General features: G+C 27.6%; 1 protein-coding gene across 1 annotated transcript; it reads right to left on the reverse strand.

The window, feature by feature from the left end:
• Positions 1 to 505: 505 nt before the first annotated feature.
• Positions 506 to 15,413, reverse strand: LOC127280368 (putative leucine-rich repeat-containing protein DDB_G0290503). Its single transcript, XM_051303322.1, has 8 exons — positions 15,029 to 15,413; positions 13,835 to 13,877; positions 9,390 to 9,514; positions 6,848 to 9,316; positions 6,420 to 6,574; positions 3,240 to 3,444; positions 2,995 to 3,117; positions 506 to 746 (listed from the first exon to the last, which is right to left on the reverse strand). Coding segments are annotated over exons 1-8 (3,261 nt in total). The 5' UTR covers positions 15,031 to 15,413; the 3' UTR covers positions 506 to 607.
• Between the last annotated feature and the right edge of the window lie 538 nt (positions 15,414 to 15,951).

Consider the following 15,951-nt stretch of genomic DNA (forward strand, 5'->3'; position numbering starts at 1 on the left):
TTATATACTATTTCATATATATTATATATGTATATTATATTTTCTATATATATATATATATTTCTTTAAAATTGTTTCACTTTTTCATAACAATAGCGAAAAAAAACGTATGTATGTGGCTCGCACGTAGTAATTTTTAGGTTCGGATGATTTCAATACTCGCTGTCTGTGCGACTTCGGTTCGACTTGGCTCGCTTTCGGCTCGTCTTCGTCTCACCTACGTCGCACTAACGACAGCTCGTACTGAAAATTACATCCTCACCTAAAAAGTACTACTTTACGTGCTTGCCACATAATATACTATTCTGGGAAATTTTATCGGGTCCTATATAGGATCCAACATGAGGATTTTCAATAGGGGAGGAAACAGAAAAATTCGGCGACACAAAAGTGTCAAACATATTTTACCATTATTAAGTAGAAAAAAGACACGAATAAATAGAAAAAATAATTAAAAATCGAGTCCACGTATATAACATGTGAGAAAACATACAAAATCGTGTGATTTAATTTTATAATTATAAAAATTTTTTAATTAAATTTACATATTTGATTTACAGATAACGATTTTAGAAAAATATATTTAACTTTGTTATCTAAGTATAGTTCACCCTAATGTTGTATTTTTACTAATTTCTTCAGATTCCTCCATAATTTCTACATAATCTTTTACATCATTAATAAATCTTCTTAAAAATTTGTGGTCCTTTTTTACATTTACAATCAGTTGCTTCACTACACTTGTACTGAAAAATAAAATTTTTAAAAAGGTTTTAACAAATTTGAATATATAATATTTAATCAATTTGCAACTAAACGTATTTACACTTTAATTTTGATTTAGGGCAAATCTCTGAAAAAGGACAAATCCAAAATTATGGCGGACGAATTTTTAAAAATTAATTTGACCCATTTGAAACTCGTAACCTGGGGGTTTCGAGGTTACTAATTACGAATTTGATGTTAGTTTTTCAATATTCAAAATTTCGGATCCAATATGGGAGATAAAAATTTTAAATATTCATTGGATTCACTTGAAACTTGTTACATGGATTTTTTTGGATCGTTGATTACGAATATTGGAGCTGAAGGATTCTAGAAGAGCACGTAAATTTTTTTGGCCGGAAAACGAAGTCCTCTGGACACTCAAAATTCATTTTTCGAATTTTAATATTTTTCGAGCATATTCTTATACAGAATTCGATTGGGCATCTTTTTTTCTTAATAAAAAAATTTCCATCTTTTTCCGGTTTCGAAATATAAGAGAAAAACTGATTTTTTGGAAACGTAAAATTTAATTGTTTTTTTGACTTCAACTCGCGCTAGCTCAGTCAATTTTACGAGTTTTTCAATGAAACAAAAACAAAAATACGCGTTATTGTATTCTACACGGAGAGAAATCTGTTACTAATAACGCATTAGCAGTCCGTTCGAAAATAGCACAGACACAACCTTGCGTAAATTGCAAGAAATCCATGCTGATTTTTCATGGCTTCTGAGCAAAACTCGCACAAGCTGTGAAAAATTAGAACAAGTCTTTGCGATATTAGCAAACGAAGCTCATTCGTAACAGATTTCTCTCCGTGTACAAGTGACTAAAAAAAAAGTTGTTTTGATTAAAAATAAAAAAGTTATTAATTTTTTATTGAAACATTGCGAAATTCGTGAAGTGCAATTTTCTCAATGCGGTGAAGTTCGACAAATTTTCAGCAGCAACAAACTTACAGGGAGAAAGTTGTTCATTAAGTCCAAAGAAGTTTTCTGGATAGTTACAATGCAATTGAACAATTAATAACAAAATAGTGATTGTTTAAACTTTGAAGTTGCGCGAACGGCTGAACGTTTGGCATGTGTTTGCTACGTAATAATTCAATCGAAAAAAAGATGCGCAATCGAATTCTGTATAAGAATATGCTCGAATAATTTTAAATTGGAAAAATTCAAAATGTCAATTTTTTAAAAATTAATTAGATCCGCCACAAAATTTAATCCATTTAACCGAATTTTCAAATATTTTTTTCGACATATTGGATCCGCCATTTTGAATTTAAAAAACTAACATTAAATTCATAATCAGCAACCCCAAAAACCTTGAGTAACAAGTTTCAAGTTTATTTATCATTTATTCAGCAAAAAAACTGAAAAGGTATATTGGCGGTTATGGAGTGGAACTTTTGCTCCTTTGGATAACGTCTAAATGGATTATTTATAATAATAAGAAATATATGATTTTTTAATCAAAACGTTAACAATCTTTGCAATATTTCATACAAATTGTAATAATATTATTAGAATTATGTATTAATATTTATTATTTACTTAACAAAAAGCTGAATATGTATACTAGTCACGGAATTGAGTTTTATTCTTCTCTACTTCCAAAATATATTGATTTCAGTGTTAAAAGAAAAAATTTTTTAAACAATCTGTGAATAGTATTTGCATTACTTTATTCAAATAAAAAACTTTTGTAAAAATTATTAATAATAAAAAAAATCTCATTTATACTGAATATTTTCTTTTCTTTCATCTTAATTTGCGCTGACCTTAAATCGCAAATTAATTCTTAAAAATAGAAATTGAAATATTTTGCCTTAGCTATTCTAGAATCGATTAAAATAAAGAATAATTAATCAATATTGCTGGACAAATGATAAAATTAGATTTGAAATTGAAACTAATATTTATTCTTTAAGTAAAATAAGTTTCATGCACGGTAACGGAATGGAGTTTTTGCACCATATGAATATGAATATTTCAGATACCTAATATGAAATTTCTATTTTTTTCTCATATAATCTGATTTAATAATGTTAAATACTATCATATGGCCGTAATTATTTTTATTTATTTTAAATATTTTTTAGAAAAAATGCCTTAAACGTGTTATTTGTCCTTTTCTAGAGAATGACCCTTTAAGTTTTTTAAATTTCAAAAAAAAATTATTACCACCGTATTTAAGTCAAAGAATAATTTTAAAACATATTTACTCACTTTATACTACCTGAAAAGCACACGACATCAACATCATCTATTTCAATTTCATCAAATGGTTTTATATTTAATGACAATTTTAATATTATTGACATTCTTTTAGTCCGTGTCATAAATGATACTCTACAAAAAGAATATATTACTTGTAAATTTTTTTGTTATTTATATATTTTGAATTACAAACTATTTTTAATTATATTATTCATTACATCAAAAATAATGAGTGATTTAAAAAAAACATGTACCGTTTACTATTAACCTCCATCAGATGAAGGTTTTTTAGTTTCTGAAGTTCGAACATAAAATCTAAAGCCAATTTTACTTCCTTTGCAATTTCTTCTAACAATGGAATAATATCATCAAACAGTTTATAAGTCTCTATTAAGAGTTCTGGACGTAGTTTTTTAATTATTAAGTCGTGAACCATTTGCATTAAATCGTTTGACGTTGCTATAAACAAAAAAAATTTCAACTTTAAATTAGTCATATTTATTTATAAAAAATCAGTCAGAGTAGCATGCACATAGCGCCTTCATGAAAAGGGTTTTGTGGCTCTTATATTAATTTTAATTGCAAACCATTACGTGATTTGTCTTTGGCGTTAGCTGATTCAGGAGTTAAGTATAAATTCTAATGCCCTATTTTGTAGAACAAAATAAGGATTATCAGCATTTTAATTTTGATTACCCACTTGTAATGATTCCGTTCACTTAAAGGCTCCGACAACCAGAGCGATACCACAAACTCTTCGGAGACGCTCTCAATTTTTTCTTCTGATAGACTTATCATCTGACTAGAGCATACGCGTCTTAATACCTCATCAAATATGGCTCATGCAATAAACAGCACCTCGATGCTTCTATGCAATTAATAAAATCTTTGAATTTGGACAAAGACAAGCTTCAATCGACATAAGAAAATACAACAATTAACAACAATAAAGACTACGGCAATTTAATAAGAACAAGAGGTGATGCACTAAAGTCACACTTAAATAGTCAAACAGTTGAAAATCTTGTTAAATAGAAAAGAACAGCAAATAGAATTAAAAAGGCAATCAGAAAGATTAAATCAGAGTCACTTAAACAATTCTGTGAAGACTCAAACTTTGCGAAGGGATTGTCTAATATCTGGAGGGCGGTCAAAGTCATGATGTCAAAGACGGGAGTGAATGCTAGCAGCATCTATAACAACGGAAGATAACTCGGAACTAACTAAACTTAAAGACAATCTGATTAGAAAGGATATCCCCCGAGGATTCACATGTTATTACCTGTCAAGGACGGAGATCATATGTTGAATAAACCATTTTCCATGACCGAATCCAAAGCAACTCTAGCTTCATCTAACGCCAACTCTGCACCTGGGTTGGACTCGATCTCCTATGACATTCTTCGTAAATACCCGGATTTTTGCAATTCGAAATTTTGTACAATTATAACGAAATGTATCTCGCAGGCAGTTATCCGGACTCATGAAGGAGGACTCTAGTTAGATTCATACCAAAGGGAAATGATGGTTACCGTCAAATCTCAAATCTATCAGAAACCATTGACTGGCTACCCGAGTACCAATTGGGCTTCCGCAGAGGAAGATCTTTACCAGATGCGGTCTCTTTTTTGTAATAGATGAATACTGTACTTTTTTGAGAAATGAATCAGTGACAGCTCTGGCTCTGGATATTAAGGGTGCTTTTAATGCCATACTTCCAGAAACAATAATCCGGGAACTTATTAATTTTAGAGTACACTCGATTAATCAACTTTGTTAGCTTCATGATATCTGAAACATATTTCAAACTTCTCGATCAATCAAGAGCAACCTTTCGTTTCAGATGTAGGAGTACCTCAGGGAAGTATATCATCACTCTTCCTCTTCAATTTGGCACTCATATCAATAAGGGATCACCTTCTACGAGAGACAGGGGTAGTAATGTATGCAGATGAAATCCTACTCTATACCTCGTCATTCTGTATTGTCACTTCCAAAACAGTCGTTGTTGACGCCTTTCGACAGGCCACTGATTGGCTTTAGGGTTTCGGTCTGGAGATATCTATCCTCAAAACCCAATTCATGGTATTCTCTACATCCAATAAGATTAACCAAAAAAATTTTTAATTGATTTGAATAACCTAACAATTTTTGGCCTTAAAGAAATAAAATATACCTATCTAATTATACTAAGAAATTTCCTTTGGACCAACTAGTCATCATCTCTTCCTTTAAAACTACACGAGGTATAAGGGATATGATCTGTACAAAAGAACTGTCGTCATACTTCGATTTATCTTGGCAACAAATTTTATCCAAACAATCAGTCGATGTCAGTAAGAGCATCATAATAGGAGAATCAAATCATCCAGAAGAGACGTTCCAAGAACTTGTGCTAAAAACACATTCTCAGTACGTAGTCACCTTCACGGACGCATCATTTATTCTTGTAACATTTAGAGTGGCAATATCTTTTTTTATTCCCCAATCTAATACTCGCTTTGGACTGAGGATCTAAGCCTTTCATTCAATTCTATCATTAGAGAGATTGGCAATTCGGGAGGACATACAATTCGCAATCTTGGCACAAATTAGGAGTATCATAATTGTCACACGGATTATGGGGAAGCAATTAGAGACCTATCCAATCCGATTATAGTGAAATACAAGACCCCTTCGGACCTACTCGAGATTACCAATCTGCCAGATCAGTTTATCAGTATTTAAATTATTTTTCAAACATGTAAATATTGAAATGTATAAATATAAAATATCAATAATAAAAAATATATGAAAGATGTAAAAAACATAAATATATATATATATATATTTATAACTGTTCGAAGGGCGGTTAGGGGAAGAAATTACAAATGTAAAGGGCCCCCACTACCACGTGTGTGTGTTACGGCTTGGGACTTCTTTATAAGCTCTGTGACATTTTCCTATTGAGCGAACGTCAAAAATTATCGAAAGCTTATAAAGAGGTTGTTGATTATATTTTTACCGGCTCAAAGTGGGGGACTTGTCGAGAACTCAGCTGTCCTTGAAGCTTATAAAGAAGTTGGGCTCTTTGTAAAATTTAGAATTGAGTACCTAGGATAAAAAAATATAGTGAATTAAAAAAAATAATAATGTGGAAAATAATATTCAAAAATAAATAAAGAAATTTAAGAAGCAATGTAACAAGACAATTTTCTCAAATAATCAAATTCTTGATTATTTTGGCAGCAATTTGAAAACATTTGAGTAGTTGCTGTGGCAACATTCTACTTCGAAAATATGTCGATTCACACGCGGTGCATTTCAAATTTCTCATTCGGTAAAATATTTTTTTTCGAGATATTTGACATTTGGTAATTTAGTTTTCGGAGACTGAGAGTGATGTCTCCCCTTCATACAGATGTCGTCATTAAGTTAAGAAAATTAATTTTTACCTGCAATTAAAGATTTAATCTGGATACTTTTGATATCTCTAAATGTATTATTGCTCAGCCGATTTAATTTAATTACAACCACAAGAGATTTAGAAATATAGTCAATTGACAGCTTCTCTTCATCTAAAGATCGTATACTCCATATACAATCATTCCTAAAATAAAGAAAGATATATTACTTTTTATGAGGCTTAAGTAATAAAAATGAAAACACATTAACTATAAGACATTGTTGATTTTTAAAAATATAAAAACATTCATTAATTTACATTTAATATAAATACACTTAAACATAACCATTTTTTTAAAAAAAAATTTCAAAAAGCTACTACTTTTTACGAAACTTTTAAGCCTATCCCATAAAATCGAAAAAAAGGTGGGACGTATATGTCCGACTGCTCTCATATTAAATAAAAGTTTAAATTTACCTTTCGGCGTAAGACTTGATGTTGTTTACCAAAAGATGAAAAGGTTCTTCGGCTTTCGGCTCATCTTCAGTGTTTTCAATAATTTTCGAATTTTCATTTGAAATATGTATATTTTTGTGATGTACAGTTTTTTCTGGTACACGTATTTTCTTTAAAGATTTAACTGTGGACTCAATTTTCTGTTCAATTTCATTTATTTTAGTAAATACACATTTGTATTTGCATGAAATACTTTTCACATCTTCAGTTATTTGTGTTAAACGTTCAAAATGAGTATCAGTTTCTTTATTTATAACAAAAGTTCTTCTGGAGTCACTCTTTTTTAAAATATTTCTTGCAGCGCCAATTAATGGTATAAGACCTCCATATTGAGTTTCATTTTCCTTACTCATAACAAATGTTCTTCTGATTTTTTCCAACATTTCATCTTGTTTTCTATTGGTATTTATTAAATTTTTCGATTCATTTGCTCCGCAAGACCTTTTAGTGTTCAATACCTTTTTCGAACCATCTAATTCAATGTTGCATGACATTTGTTGTGCAGAATTTTCAATTTGATTACTTTCATCAAAAAATAAAAAAGAAGGTGGTTCTACGTGTTCTATCAATTCATTTTCATCAGTTCTTAAGATATTATTATGACCCTGGATTGTTGTGTTTTCATTCGAATTCTCTAAATTTGTTGAATTCACTTTTGAAATAACTGGTTGATTAAATGGATATTTTACAATTTCAATTTCAGAAGTCTTGGAAACTTGCTCGTCATTATGCAGTAAAACATTTACGTTGTCCATTTGAGAGTTGAAATTGTCAGTATCCTCATTTTTTTCATTCACATTAGAAATTTCAATAACTTCAGTTTCGGACATGTTTAGTAAGGATTCACGAGACGGTGATGAAGAAGGAACAGAAACTGGAGACACTCTTGCTTCAGTGATGAAATCGTTTTCTTGATTCGTTTTTGATTCTTCTGTATTAATTTGGATAATATTAACAGTCATAGTATCTGTCTCTGGATTACAGTATTGAAGTATGGGCTTCGTTATTTCCATGCTTGTAATGCTATCTTCACTTCTTCGGAGTATGTCCTCAAAATCATTTCGATTAGAATTTTGAAATATCGATTCATTTTTTGCATCTGTTATTTTTTCCATGTCGAGATTTGATAATTTTCTTCTTTTGTTTGTTAAATGACCTGCATCAGAAGTATCAAAGCTATTTTCATTTGTTGAAACTGAATTATCAACATTCAATTCACAGGATTTATTTTGAAACGTTCTTGAACTTGACGAAGGATCGATTTGATCCTGATTTTTCTCCTGTGATATTTCATTTATATTAATAGATTCTGTAGATCCATTTTTCAATAATATTGTAGAAGTAGAAGGAGGAATAGAATCAACGATATCAGAGGGTAATGAACTATCTGTTGAAACTGATAATGTTTTTGATTGAAAGACATTTTCATTTTGAGAACTTGCTGGCACAATGGCAGTGAATTCCATAGAATTTCTAAAAATCTTATTATTCTCGTCATTTTGCTGAATTTGCAAAATATTGGGTACATTAAAGTGTTTTGACATTGAAGATGAATTAACAACTTCAAATTCTTGAGATGATTGTTGATTTTTATTAGTTGAAATGTTAATTTCATCATTTTTATATTCGAAATTCCTTTGAATAACATTAGTAAATTCCATAGATTCATTTTGAGACACTAAATTATTATTCGTAACTACTGATTGAACGTTGTTGAAAATATGACCTGATGATTCTTGTGAAAAGTTTTGAAAATGATTTCTTTCTATTATTGGCATAGAAGGTATTGCAGATGTCATTTCCATAGATAAATTTGGATTTTTCAATGGTTCTAAAGATATTGCTGATGTTATCTCCATAGACATTTCGTTTAATTTCGTTTCGTTATTCAATTCAGGGGAGTTCTCATAATCCAATTCCAATGTCAGTTCCATACTACTCTCTTGATTGTTATCTAATTGTTGTTGATTTAGATATATGCTGTTGGGAACTGCTTCAGTAAATTCCATGGATAAATTTTCATTTGATTTATTAGATCTTTCATCTTCACAAGAATGAACATAAATATTTTCTTTGTCATTTTGAGGAACACTTGACAAAACTTTAGTAAAGGTCATTGTTTCGTTGTCGCAAATAGTTTCTCGAAAAACAATTTGTGAAGAGGTGGACAACGAGATATTTTTATTTGTCAATGTGTCTTTCTCAAATTGAGGCATTGCACTTAATTCACAGTGGACTTCTTCAAATTTATAAAAGTTAACGGATTGATTTTCTTTATCTATTGATAGGACTGAAGATTGTTGAACTGTACTGTGCGTTATTGAGACGGGATCTAGACTTCCTTGACGTTGATTTTTTAGATTACTAGAATCACTTTCCTCATAAGTACTGTCCCACACAATTCCTTGATCGACTGAATCACAAAATTCTCTTAAAAAAGAAAAATTAAAGATGTAAAATTTTGTGATAAACGTGGGAACATTTTTTTGCTTTAAATTCTTACTTAACGCGCTTCTTTTCTGCAAAACTAACACGTCTTTTGGAATTATGAGCTGGTTTTACTTCAGGAAGACCTGGACTTTCAACAATTGTCTGGAAAGGTTGGCGTTGTTTTGGTAGTTTGAGAATCTAAAAGAAATAAAAAGAAACAAGTTGTAAATTCAGATGTTCATTACATGAACATTTTGCTTCCTCTTTACGATCAGCAAAAAAATTTGCTTCCTCGTGGAGAAAGCAAAATTTTATAGCCAAAATGTGAATTTTTGATTTTTTAACTTTCATTAATTCTTTAAATTTACCTCAAATGTATACTTTATATATGAGGCAAAATTCCTGAAATGTCCGAACAAAAAATTAAAAGTTCTCGAATTTAATCCATACTTTTCTAAAATGTTGTTATTGTTGGTGAGAGTCTAAAAATCAATTATTATTGAATTTAATAAAATAGTTTTTGAATTACAACGTTTTTAATTTTTGACTTTTGAAAAAAAAAATTTTTTTCAATGTACAATATTTATAAGTAGAATGCATAAAAGTTAACATATATATAATGATTTTTAAAGCTTTTTTGACGGGCTACACGCTGTTAATAAAAATTTTTTTTTTTAAATAACATTTGACCTTGAAATTCAAGGTCAAAATGTTAATTTACGTTTATCTCAAAATCGGATTTTTTAAAATTATTTTTAACTATCTCAATGGAAAGCTTGACTAATTTCCTACAAAACATGTAATTTTCAGAGTGGGATCTTTTAAAGTTTTTGAGATATTAATTAATTAATTAATTAATGTTTATAACAAATGAAATATTTTACAAACGAATAAAGTTACCGTAATTCTGAAGTTAGTAATTGAAAGTTAACGTAATTCCGCATCCAACGATCCCTATATGAAGTATTTTGGATAAGTAGATTGTTAATAAACAATTAGTTAACATTGCAATTGTTTATTAACAATCTACTCATCCAAAATACTTCATATAGGGCTCGTTGGATGCGGAATTAGCTTAACTTTCAATTGGTTAGTTTAGATGTACGATAACTTTATTTGTTTGTAAGATATTTCATTTTTTATTGTTATTTAACTAAAATTGAACAAAAATACTTCATATTGGGCTTTTGGATGCTTGTTGTTAGTAAAAAATAAAATATTTTACAAACAAATAAAGTTATCGTAAATCTAAACTAACCAATTGAAAGTTAAGCTAATTCCGCATCCAACGAGCCCTATGTGAAGTATTTTGGATGAGTAGATTGTTAATAAACAATTGCAATGTTAACTAATTGTTTATTAACAATCTACTTATCCAAAATACTTCATATAGGGATCGTTGGATGCGGAATTACGTTAACTTTCAATTACTAACTTCAGAATTACGGTAACTTTATTCGTTTGTAAAATATTTCATTTGTTATAAACATTAATTAATTAATTAATTAATATCTCAAAAACTTTAAAAGATCCCACTCTGAAAATTACATGTTTTGTAGGAAATTAGTCAAGCTTTCCATTAAGATAGTTAAAAATAATTTTAAAAAATCCGATTTTGAGATAAACGTAAATTAACATTTTGACCTTGAATTTCAAGGTCAAATGTTATTTAAAAAAAAAATTTTTTATTAACAGCGTGTAGCCCGTCAAAAAAGCTTTAAAAATCATTATATATATGTTAACTTTTATGCATTCTACTTATAAATATTGTACATTGAAAAAAAATTTTTTTTTCAAAAGTCAAAAATTAAAAACGTTGTAATTCAAAAACTATTTTATTAAATTCAATAATAATTGATTTTTAGACTCTCACCAACAATAACAACATTTTAGAAAAGTATGGATTAAATTTGAGAACTTTTAATTTTTTGTTCGGACATTTCATGAATTTTGCCTCATATATCGAACGATTCGTCTTAACGTAAGGAATACAATTATTTCATATATAAACTTCAATTTAAAATATCACAAAATTTTATAGCTAAAATGTGAATTTTTTATTTTTTAACTTTCATTAATTCATTAAATTTACCTCAAATGTATACTTTATATATACCGATCGATTCCTCTTGACGGAAGGAATACGATTTTATTATATATAACCTTAAATTTTTCTATTTAAAAATTTTTTCGATTAAAAAAAAATTTTCGGAAAAAAGACGATAAAATTTTTTTGGCGTATTTTTTAAAATCCTTTGGTCAAATTTGAGATATTAATATGATAAATGAGCCTACCAAATTTTATCTAAATCCATTAAAATCTGTTAAAGTTATCTTCTAAACAAAAAAGGGATCCACACACACACACACATCCGGACAATTGATCAGGATCTCATATAACCTATTTCTATATAGAAAAAAATTTGTTTCCGACACTTTGAAAATTTTTATAAACGAAAGGACTACAAAGCTTCCTCCACGAGGAAGCAAAAAAAAGTCGTTTTAGTCGATTTGCATTCCCAAAAAAAGTCTAAAAAGTCGATTTTTTTTATTTTAATTAAATTTAATTAGTTAATAAATATTTTACTTTAAATAACTAATGTTACTAGATATTAAATTCATTATATTAAATCCTTAATATGTAAGAATATTATCAAGAAAATTTATTTTGAATATTTTAGAATCGAATTAAGACAAATTTTCAAAATTTTAATTAAGTAGAATAAATTTCTAAAAAAAAATTTTAAAGTTCCATTTTTTATATTTTTTGAAGTTTGATTGAGTAATTTATTCGAATTAAAAATTTTGCATAGTTTTTAATTTTAATGGTAAAACAAATTTCGGACAATAATTAAGTTTTATAGATTTTTAAATTTCTTTTTTTTAAATAATGGAATTGCGAAAGGTTTTAAACTTGAAACAAATTTTCTGCAAATTTAAATTGCTGTACCTAGTTTTTTTTTAATTTCTGACAATTCAATTATCGAGTTGTTATTTGAAACTTTTTTAAATAATTGAATTTTTAGAGAAAAATTATTCAATATCATTAAATTTTGGAAAAGTTACAGTTTATGTTTTTAGAAATAATTAATTAGAAGGTTTCGTATGAATAAAACGGTAAAATTCGGACCATTTTTGTTTTAATAAAAGTTTACTAAAATTAAACAAATTAAATTTACTATAAAATAACTTAAATAAAATAAATTATTAATTTTCAATAATCGAAATAATAATCAAAAAGGAAATTAAAATTATAAATATGTACAAATAATAAATAAACAAACAAACAATAAATAATTAAATAAATAATTACAATAATTAGATAATTATAAAAATAATAAAATCAATACGGGAGTAAAATATAATAAAATATCTGTGCTGTTTGCAATGTCAATTTTAAAACTGAACTCCAAACACTATCGACTCCTTACAATAAATTTGCAAATTCAGCAGAACAAAAACAATTATACGAGAAATAGAGAATAACAAGAATGAGCAAGTTTTTAAATTTCATAAAGTTTTAGATGGAAAATTTTAAAAGTAATTAAATTTTAAACGGTTTTAAATTGTAATTTCTTTGTAATTTTATTTGCTGATTTTTTAAAAATTGTAAACAATTGTCAAATTTCATAAAATTTTTAATTGAAAAATAGTTTAAGATAGTTGAATTTGTAAAGAATTTCATTAAAATAATTTAAAATAATTAATTTAGAGAAGAATTTTAGTTAAAAATTTGTTAAATAATTGAAATAAAGAAGATCTGAAGAAGATCTGTATTGTATACCGAAAAAATAAAGTATTTTTTTTCAAAATGTAAATATAAATAAAGTGGAATCTTATCCAAATATGTAAGTCGAAAAAAGTCGTACAATCCATGGCCTGCAATTCTGTAATCGTGTGCAAAAAAACAAAAAAAAATTAAAAAGATTCGATACTTTAGTTTGTGAAAAAGAACATAAGATGTAAAGAATGAAAAGGATGTAAGATTGGTTATTTGAAACCTATATTCTTGAAAATGTGCGCGAATTATATTGTGACTTATATCGGTCTAGCCTATCAGGGTCAAATGTGGCTTTTTTAAAAAATATTATTAGTATGGAAATTGTTAGTGTGAAAATGCTACTATTCGGACCTGAAGATTTGCATCACTTGAGGATAATTTTATCGAATCCAAAGACGATGGTATTGTTTAATAAACTAGAAGTCCAAAAAAAGGATCAAAAGAAGTTTTCCCTTCTTATTTGGTAAAATTTGTTTTCTTGACTTTGGAAATTTGTAATTTAAATATGACTTAGTTTGAGCACTTTTCTTTGAAAAATCTTAACTCACGCTCAATCCAAAAATAATGTAGTAAGTCAAACATAATTAAATTATATGTCAAGTTGTGATACCTATAAATGTTTTTCTTTCATTTTGTTGAGTTTTTTGAGATTAATATTTTTACACATTATTTTTAGATATATAATTTATTTAAAATATTGAATTACCGTAAATAATTACATAAATTTAAGCTCTTACCGAAGATCGCCTGGAACCATCATCTAAAGGTTTTATTGGAATCCTGTAATAACAGAGAAAAAATATAATTATTCTCTCATTTTTTCATTTGCAATCTATGAAACTGAAGTTACCAACGTTGATTCAACGAAAAAAAATAGTTAAGGATTCTAATTCTGAATTAAAAAAAAGGTAAGAAAACAGTATTTATCATTGTTTTGTCACGAATTTTCAAAATTTCAAGTAAACTGCTATTTTCTCGCCTCGGAAGCAATTTTTCTCGTATGATAATTATTTATTTCAATGCTAGAAGCCTTTTGAAAACAGAAAAATTGCTTGAAATTTCGAAAATCCGTGACAAAACAATAATAAATACTGTTTTCTTAACTTTTTTTTAATTTCAGGTTTTGGAGAGTTGAAAATAAACAAATTTCATTGATGAGAATTGAATCAACATTGGTAGCTACAATTTCATTGCAATCTTCAGTATTAATTTTCAATATTATATTAATAATAGAATATCTGAAATTCTTACAATTTCACTTCGATTTTCTACTGACTAAAAACTGAGTTTTTAACGCCTTATATATTTTAAATTCATAATTTACAATAAATAACAGAAATTTTAATAAACTTCTTGTTTTACTCTTCATGTGATTAAATAAGTTTCTCAAATTATTAGAAAATTTTTTTTTGTAGCTTAAATTAACGATTGAAATTTTCATCAATCTTTATAATAAAAAAATATGTTTTTTAAAAATTTTAATTAATTTAAAATTTGAAAGAAAGAATATTATTTGTCTTGAATACAAAAATAATAGTTTATTTAAAAAACAATTTTATTTCAAATAGTATTTTATATTATTTTCTAACAAAATGTTAATAAAAAACCAGTGTTTTTCATACCTAATGGAAAATTTTTAATAATTCTTTTTTATTGTACCTACTTCTATTTCTAGATATAAAAAGTTTTTTAACAAAATCTATTTTTTACTAGATACTATACAACCCAAAAGAAATAAAACTTTATTTTGTTATTAAATTAGTAAACTTGAACTTAAAAAATTTCTTTTTAACTAAGACTGCTAAAAATTTTGATTGTTAATAACTTAAATAAATTTTTCTTTGTCTAAAAACAATTACAGAAACTTATAAACGTTTTTTTTAACATAAACAACACTTTTTCAATTTAAAATTTTCATAGTATTTACTTACATTGTTTAGCTTCTCAAATAGTTTTTTTTTACTAATAGATTTAAAACAAATATATATTATATTATTACAGAGTTATTCTCTCCATTTCATGTGGATATTAAAACCACAAAATCTGCATTACAATATTGGCGTCAAATTAATTAATATTAACTAAAATTCAAACTTTCATAACAATGCTAACTGAATCCCGACAATTTATGAACTTTTATTATAAGTTTTAATATTATTCTTTTCAAATATTCCTTAGAAAAAAAATTTAGTTTCTCACAATACACATTTTTAAAGATAATTAATTATTTTGTTGTAAATAATATAGAAAAGTTGTGTCAACTGTCAGAAATTCAAATTTAACAACTCTCACAACTGACAACAAACAAAGAGGTTAAAAAATCAGCAACTAAAGGTGCCTCTCCAATGAAACATTAAATTAAAGGTGATCCTACAATCACTGGACTATTAGTAGTTCAAGTTGGGTGGGGGAAAATTCAAGATGGACGTAAGCGAAATGTATGGGACGAAATTGAATTTTTTTAATATGTATCTCGCTTAAATGAAATTTTGAAACTCAAAGGGCCCGTCCTATGTAGGCGTAAAAGCGTCGGCGAAAAGCGTAAACTATGTGAGTAAAAGAGATAAACAGATATCATTCTCTCTTTCACTCACATGGTTTACGCTTTTCGCCTTCCTAAAGTGTGTAAGCACCTTTACCATATGTTTTCGGTGAATAGACCTTTTCATGCTGATCGTTCTGTCTTTATCTAGCGCATACAATGACACATGAGTTGGAAGAGGACAGAATGATCAGCATGAAAAGGTCTATGGAGGGAGGACAAAATGAGAGAATGTTTTACTTAACACTTAACAGATCTTCTATATTACTAAAATGACCTAACTGAAAAGTTTTATATTTCGGATATTCTACT

Source organism: Leptopilina boulardi, unplaced genomic scaffold (assembly GCF_019393585.1).
Source record: "Leptopilina boulardi isolate dan_hultmark-lab unplaced genomic scaffold, ZJU_Lbou_2.1 LbouV2_240, whole genome shotgun sequence".
Lineage (NCBI taxonomy): Eukaryota > Metazoa > Arthropoda > Insecta > Hymenoptera > Figitidae > Leptopilina > Leptopilina boulardi.

Coding starts and splice junctions, on each gene's coding strand:
- LOC127280368 (XM_051303322.1), bottom strand. Junction 9,317..9,389: donor GCAGAAAAGAAGCGCGTTAA/GTAAGAATTTAA, acceptor TTCTTTTTTAAG/AGAATTTTGTGATTCAGTCG. Junction 3,118..3,239: donor ATGGAGGTTAATAGTAAACG/GTACATGTTTTT, acceptor TTCTTTTTGTAG/AGTATCATTTATGACACGGA.